The sequence below is a fragment of the Dipodomys merriami genome, unplaced genomic scaffold (genome assembly GCF_024711535.1).
Source record: "Dipodomys merriami isolate MVZ:Mamm:240054 unplaced genomic scaffold, mDipMer1.0.p SCAF_25, whole genome shotgun sequence".
In the NCBI taxonomy this organism is placed as follows: Eukaryota; Metazoa; Chordata; class Mammalia; order Rodentia; family Heteromyidae; genus Dipodomys; species Dipodomys merriami.
The window spans coordinates 19,235,021-19,243,551 of record NW_027203937.1 but is presented as its reverse complement, the minus strand read 5'-3'; the positions used below and the strand labels follow the sequence as shown (position 1 = coordinate 19,243,551).

At 37.5% G+C, this 8,531-nt stretch overlaps 1 protein-coding gene across 1 annotated transcript; it reads right to left on the bottom strand.

Moving 5' to 3' along the window:
- Window positions 1-3,832: 3,832 nt before the first annotated feature.
- Window positions 3,833-4,783, bottom strand: LOC138836193 (olfactory receptor 51F2-like). The gene has a single exon (XM_070034691.1). It carries the CDS (start codon window positions 4,781-4,783, stop codon window positions 3,833-3,835), a length of 951 nt encoding a protein of 316 aa, XP_069890792.1.
- Window positions 4,784-8,531: the final 3,748 nt, after the last annotated feature.

Genomic DNA, 8,531 nt, shown 5'->3' with positions numbered 1-8,531 from the left:
CCATTTACTGAAGAGGCTAGTTGGAATGGCTATAATCAAGAACTCTAATAACAACAGATGCTGGAGGGGATATGGACAGAAGGGAACCCTACTGCATTGTTGGTGGGAGTGTAAACTTGTTCAACCACTTTGGAAAGTAGTATGGAGGTTCCTCAAAAGACTCCACATAGAGCTCTCCTATGACCCAGCAATCCCACTTTTGGGCATTTACCCAAATGATCGCAAACAAGACCATACTAAAGCTACCAGCACAACCATGTTTATTGCAGCATTATTTACCATCGCTAAGATATGGAAGCAACCCAGATGCCCCTCAGTAGATGAATGGATCAAGAAAATGTGATATATATACACAATGGAATTCTATGCCTTCATCAGAAAGAATGACATTGCCCCACTTGTTAGGAAATGGAAAGACTTGGAAAAAATTATATTAAGTGAAGTAAGCCAGGCCCAAAGAAACATAGGTTCCATGGTTTCCCTTATTTGCAATAACTAGTATATATCTGAGACAAGCAGAAAAGGTCAGATAAGATGATGTTAAGTGAAATGAATGATAAGGACTCAAATGGTTTTTCTTTCTTGTTATTGTTTCTAACATACTTATAAGATGATTTTTTGTTGCTTTGTATGTCCCTCCACCACGGTATAGCTCCTGTTTTCACTGTATTTGATGTTAGTATAATTTGTGGAGGGGAAGGGACAAAACAAATTGTTTAAATAGGGATACAGGTGGACCCATTGCAACAATGAAATGTACAATATGCTAAGTTGAAAAATGAACTTCACAACTTTGGTGGGAGGAAGGGGGGAGATTGAAGGGCAGGGGTGGTAAGGAGAAACAAAGGAGGAGGTAACAATACTTGATAAGAAATGTACTCATGTGGGGGGAGGGGGAAAAGGGAAGGGAGGGGGAGATGGGAAGGGGAAACAAAGGAGGAGGCAATAATGCTTCATTAGAAATGTACTCATTACCTTGCTCATGTAATTGTAACCCCTCTGTATGGTATTTTCACAATAAAAAAACTTATTAATAATAAAAAAGTAAAACACCGAGTCCTCTTTCTCTAACACTAGAGAAACACTTTAGTCCCTTTTATTTGTTTTTCTCTTTTAGTTTTCTCAAAGTGAACTGCTGTCCTTCCCAGCTCTCTCTGGGAGACACCATTATGACTCTCCCACCTCACCTGACCCTTCCCTTTTGGTGAGACAGCAAGTAGATTCAACCTGGTTTCCTCTGAGTAGTCTCCTTCATGACTCTTTTGATAAGAATCTCATTTGAAATGACTTCACTGCATCAGAGCCTTGTCTTTGTGCTTCTGTGTCAAGGCTACAATGCTTGATAAGAAATGTACGCATTATCCTGCCCATGTAATTGTGACCCCTCTGTACAGTATGTTCACAAATAAAATAAAATAATATAAAAAAAAGAAATGTACTCATTATCTTGCACATGTAATTGTAACCCCTCTGTACAGTATTTTCACAATAATAAATATTTTTTTAAAAAGGCCAATTGCTTCTTAAGATTCTGAGCATGTTTGGTATAGAAAGATGTTTGCAGACTGAAGGCATCAATACTCTGTGTGTGTGTGTGTGTGTGTGTGTGTGTGTGTGTGTGTGTGTGTGTGTGTGTGTGTGTGTGTGTGTGTGTGTGTGTGTGTGTGTGTGTGTTACTACTTCAAACGTTATATTCTCCTGCTGGGACATTCCACTTTAGGAACTCAGCCTAAAACCACCGTCCTGTAGAACCTGGGTAATACAATCTCTTGAAGTCAACATCCCAGAGCATCAATCAAAATACAAAGGATGAATAATATCACTGGGGAAGGAAAGAAAGTAAAAACAATGAGCAATGTTTCCAGGAAAAATCCGGAAACATCTGTCATCTAAGGATAAAAATAACATAAACTCATTGGAATGCATCCATTAAACAGAATGTGAGCAATTGAAAAGCTGAGTAAGAACAAGCACAATTAATCCAGAGCCAGAATGGCCTACAAATTCCACAACCAAAGCTGATATAGACACACTTCTGCTTCAAAAAGAGACCGAGGGATTTTGCAGAAAACTAGAGATTTTGTAGAAATTTTGTAGCTATCCAGCTGATTATATATATAGTGACACTTGATGAACTCAGAAAGCATTTGACTGGCTAGTGGTGGTTACTAGTCACTGCTTTGGATTATCAACAATCCAAATGGCAGTAGCTAATGAAATTCCCGTGACAGCCATATTGAACTTAATTACGTTATAAGTATCTTGTCCTATTCTGCTGGCCATGAAGCTGTTGTATCTCAGCTCCAAACCTGCTCCAAACTGTTTTAGTTAAAAAGTCTGCAAGTGAAACCACTGTTATAATTTGCCAGCTGGTTCACTGCTCACTCTGGCAAGTGGGAAATGTTAGAGGGAAGCTGGAAGGTGATAGGACAAGTATCTCTCTGGAAACCTCTCAGAGTCAATGTCACCACAATAATCATTCTAGGCCCAATGGCATGAATTCCAGGGGGTGGTTCCCCGCTACCCAGCACCAATCTAAGCACACGCTCTCAAAATTCTACAGTACCACTGAAGCCTTTTCAGGGATCTGACCCTTAACAAGGCCTCCTCTGTGTTCTAAGAAATAAGGCTTAGGTAGGAAGTGTGCTTTCTCTTAGGTTGAGTCTTAACTCTAGGTGGTCCATCCTTTAGCTCCTAAAGTACAAGAACAAACAAGACCACACTCCCTTCTTGCAGGTAAGAGTGTTAACTGAAAGGATAACTTGCTTCCAAGACTCTAGGCTCAAATAAGTCTAAATTATTTTCTTTTTTCCCAAAACCATTGGTGGGGAAAATATATTCTGCAGTGATTCTCTCTGAATTACTTGTGTAATGCTCTGGGAATTTCCAGTCCTCCAATACCGATTTACACAGTTCCTTGCCCCAGAGCTGCCCAATGTACATTACTAGTGTGATGTCTGTTTTCCAGACTAGAGCCTGGCTAGTATATCCACCCTGAGATTGTCTTCAGAAGGATGTGCAGATACAGCACTACAAGCCCAAACACATAAAATGGTCCTAGGTTTGGTTCCTGATCATTTTGAAGCTGTGAAGAGAATGAATTCATTCCGAATTCATCTTTGCCCAAAAGAACAATATATTTATTAAGTAGAATGACAATAGTACTATTGAAGAAAGTATATATTGGGGTTGAGTTAAACAGCTATTTTTCACAGAAGATTATGCCAATAATCTTCTAGAATAGCTAGCAGAAACTGTAAATATTTGATGGAACAAAGTTACATGATTGATGAGGCAAGGAAAACATTTACTGGTGATTATACTGGCTCTAAAATTGTGAACTCAAGGAAGACAGAGGCAAAGAGGGAAACTAAGAATATTTTAAAGAATTTAATTATTGTGAGTATTGTCAGTTGTTAAAAGAGATTTGGTAATTGGGAAATATACACTTTATTCCCATTTGCACATGGAGTGAAAATATCTTTCAATAAGGGAAAAACTCAAAGCAATAAGCAAACATTATCTATAGTCTATTTAAAAATTAATTCTTCAAAGAAAGCTAAACTCTATTATTGGTATGTAGGTAATTAAAATTATCCTAAATGAAGACATAATCTTACCATCTTTGTGAATATTTTAAGAGAAAAAGTGTTATCTTTGAAAATTTGCAGTTCATACTAGTCTCTCTCAGTTCACTATCTTTTTACTTAAACACAGAGTTATCATTTTAGGAACTGAAATCATGTATCAGTATAGCCACTTTAACCTCTCAGAAGGGCTCTTTACTCAAATCACACAATGACAAAGAATACAAGAAAAAGAAAAGGGCCTTCTAGTTCTTTCTTCCAGCAGAAGAAAGAATTTTTATTACAGCTTTACGTATCTGCTTGGTCTTCACGCTGTAGATGATGGGGTTCATGACAGGAGGGATTAACAAGTAGGTGTTGGCAATCATGGTGTGCACATAGGGTGGGGCTCGTTTCCCAAATCTGTGAACAAAGGATAGACTGATCAATGGAATATAGAACACAGCCACTGCCCCAATGTGGGAGACACAGGTGCTAAAGGATTTCTTCCTCTCTGCTGGGGAAGCAATGCTGAGGACAGTCCTGATAATCAACACATAGGACAGGAGGATGAGGATGGAGTCGACACCAACAGTGGAAATCATGGCAGTCAACCCAACTGCATTGTTGATCCTGGTGTCTGTGCAGGAGAGCTTCATCACATCAGGGTGAAAGCAGTAGGAATGGTGGAGCACATGGCTGCGGCAGTAAGACAGTCTTTTAAGAAGTGCCACCATCGGTGTCAGCACTAGTGTCCCCCTGATGACGATTGTCACCCCAATTTGTGATATTCTGGAGTCAGTCAGAATAATGGCATACCTCAGGGGATTAGAGATGGCCACAAATCGATCAAAAGCCATAGCCAACAGGACTGAAGATTCCATCACCGTGAAGAGTTTAATAAAGAACATCTGGGACAAGCAGGCATTGAAGCTGATTTCCCTGGCATTGAACCAGAAGATGCCCAACATGGTGGCCAGAGTAGATACGGACAGCCCAAGGTCTGTGGTGGACAGCATGGACAGGAAATAGTACATGGGCTCATGAAGGCTGGGCTGAGTGATAATGGCAAAGAGAATCAGGCTGTTGCCAGAGAGGGCGGTTGCATAGAGAAAGCAGAAGGGAATGGAGATCCAGGTGTGGAAGGCTTCCAGCCCGGGAACCCCAGTTAGCAGGAAGATGATCGAAGAGGATGTGGTGTTCTGAATAGGTGACATGTTGAACTGCAAAATCTCCAGCAGAGAATCCTGAAATGATCATTGTGTTCATTTAGTCTGCAGTTGAACTGAAATTACAATACCAAGTAAACTCTTCTAATACATTACCTATTTTACATCAAGAGCTCAAAAAATGATTTAAAAAAACTGTAAACAAGGCAGCAAAAGTTATGAAATGAACAATTACATGAGAATAAAGGATTTCATACCAAAAAAGATGAATATTTTACTTTATTTAACTTGACATGTCAGGTATGTGATAAGACAGGGACTTTAGTTACTTACTTCCTGAAATAACACAGTAGTGAGTTAGAAGTAAGGGGGAAATTATGGTGAAAAGTTCTGCAGACATTCATTACCCTTCTTTTTCTTACTATTCCCCCCTGACTCCACTCATCTACCAATGTTTCCATCTGAGAGCTGAAATGGGAATACACTGTGTTTGAGTAGACAATGCTCACTGCTGAATACCTCTTTGCATTTGCTCTCTTCTTTATCCATAGTTTTAACTTTTACTCTTTATATATGCCCATGACAAAAATTGTGTTGGTTCCACAAAGTTCTACTACCTAGCTTCTCAATTAATATAATATGTTATTTCATTTAACACCAAACATGATTGAGTATAGGCTAAAATGCAGAATAAGAATATAAAATATAAGAATATAGAATCATAGCTGAGGTTACAGTTCTTGAAAATAGTTAAAAAAGAGGAAAGTTCAGAAAACGGTTACATGAAGAAACAAAGTAATACACAGTGAGAATTATATTTAAAAGGCAGTGCTTTATATAGGAGAAAGTTTGGAGGGGTGGCACTAAAAGCTTACCTGAGTAAATAAACATGCTATTGTCAGGTAATGTAACATTATCTCTGAAAGTGTGTCCTATCTTATTCATGGATCTTTGTCACACCAAATAGCTAGGTTAATATAAGCCATCCATACCACAGAGAATGGGAGATTTTTAGGCCCCTGTGATCATTCTGAGACTATTGCTCCAAGACATTCACTTTCTAAACCCTTATACCTGTAATTTCTACAATATCCCTTGATTGACTGTCCTTTCCTTCCAGATCCATCTGCACTACTGCACGTAACACTCATCACTATGATACTATTGATAGACGTAGTTTCCCCATTCTCAGATGAAGAGTTTCCAGACTTTCTGCACATTGATGCAAGTGAGCACTACAGAAAATCCATCTGCATGCTACTCCTCACTGCCTCTCCATCACATCAAACTCCTCATCTCTTTTTCACAACCATCAAGGATCTTCAGTATATGGGCAATATCTACCCTTAGAGTGACCTGCAATATTCTCCCACACGGATGTGCTTTGCTTCATTCAAGAAGCTTCTTTTTGGAACTAAATTCTTCAGACTTCACTTGATCTATCAGTCATTTATAAATTCAACATGAATTTGCCTGGTTCAGGAAGCATTCGTTGGTATCATTAAATCAAGGCAAAGTGAATTAAATCATTCTCTGGAGTTATATGTTCCAATATATATGCATCTAAAATTTTGGTGTGATCATGAATTATTTGAAAATATGTCTAATTACATTCAGCTGCTGGAAGGTGCTTATTCACAATAATATTCCTGAGAATTTGCACCTTTTTCTGAGTATATGAGCAAACAACATATACTTACTGGAATTTATTCAGGGGAAGAATTATGAAGTAAGCATGGATTCCTCACCTATCTCTGACAACACCACATTGTGGTTTTGCCTATTTAAACCACGTTCCTTGGTTTATCAACATCAATTATTTTCTTCTATTATAAAATATTTTAGTATTATTATCTTTTAAGGAGTTGTACAAAAGGATTTCAATTCAATTATTTTATGCATCTTAAATCTATATCATTCTTTCCATCCTCCCCATGTTTTCCAATGCCACCCACGCCCTCCAATTACATAGCTCCATCCATATCAATTCTTACACGATTATATCCTGTCAGAACTATAACACATGCTGCAGGTTCTGTGCTGAGCTCCTTTGTGTGATCTCTCTTCTCTGATTACAGACAGCAATGTAACTAATTCTTAATAAAAAAAAATCTCCCTTTTTTTAAAAAAAGAGAAGCCTAATGCTACCCTAAGAAAGCAGTCGTTTTACTTACAAAGTATGCAAATGTGTTCTTTCCAGCCTCAATGTCCAGAAAAGGGCCTATGAACTGGGGGAGGTATCTACCTCCAGGACAAGTAGCATATATCCACAGCTATAGCTCAGGCTCCTGAAATCTTTTCATCAGAAAGCCGCTGTTGAATATTTTTGTGGCCCCCAGAGTAGGAAGCTTCCCCTGGGCTCATTCTAATTCATGGTTTCCTTTCCTCTCTACTTAGTTACATCTGACTTTATAGCTTCCATGAAGTGACCAGTATAGCACTTCTTTCGTCTTTTCCCTGAATTTCATTGTATGAAAATTTAAGTTTGTAAAAATCTTCAACATAAGTATTTGACATACCCCTCAGCTCGCCACTCATTGCCACACTCATCTCTGATACAGCTGACAAATTGTGTCTTCTTCCACCATTGTGCAGATGGATGGAATCCTTAATGTTTTTAGAAACCTCTTCACTTCTGTTCCACTCAAAATCAAATTATTTTTACTTATTCTCTCATAAAGCATGCTAAATAATTAACACATACCAGGTCTTTGCCCTCATAAAACAGAGAATAAAACAGAATCTTTCCCCTGCAGGGATCACAATACAATGAGGAAAAAGATTTTTAAAACACAATAATTACAACAATCACATTTATTTTTATTATGTTCCATTTAAATTCCACCCATGGAGTTCAATATGATAATTCAGTACATGTACACAATGCATACCAATCAAATGAAGATTTTTACTCCATCTCTTTAAACACTTTTCTGTATTTTAATTAGGGTGTAATGTAATTTTTCACGTTAAACAGATAAAAGAGAAATCATTAGATCTTTTAATATGAATGCATTTATGAAATGCAGTTTTTTATTCAATGTGTACTATGTAAAAAATGAGTTGTGTAACTTGTGGGTATGGACGGGAGGCAGAAAAAGAGGGAGAACAAAGGAATGGATGACACTGACCAAGAAGTATTATATGCACAATTTGACTTGAGGAATTGTAAACTCTTTATACAGCTACTTCGTAGTAACAATTTAAAAAAAAAACCAGAAAAGTGTTGTTTTCATCCATGTATCTTCTTTATTATCTTTACTTATATTCCTACCATGAACAACTTACTTTTATAATAATAATCATTACAAATAAACAGAATTACTGAGACATAGACTTACTGATTTACATTATATGGGATGTACCTTGGATAGCTGCATGCTTTAGAGGTGATGAAACTGAATTCTAAGTCTGACTTCTTTTTTCTATGCTTGCCAGCTAGACATACTAGGCTTGCAATCTAGGCTCTATTCTGAGCCAGATGCAGTATTTGCACAGGCTTGAAACATACCACATGAAGACCATGCCACAAAGTATCTATAATCTAGAACTGTGTAAGTAATAAGCCACCATGTCATCAGACTTAGATAATAGAAAATTTGTATGTGTGTATAAATATACATGTATACATATATGCTGTATAGGAGATATATATGATATATATGTGTGAATATGTATCAATATATGTTTGGATATGTGTATATATGTGTATATGGATGTGTGTGTGTATGTGTGTAGTGAATCATCAAACATGAGTCTGGGAAGAGATCCTAAAGAAAAATACACTAAAATGTTC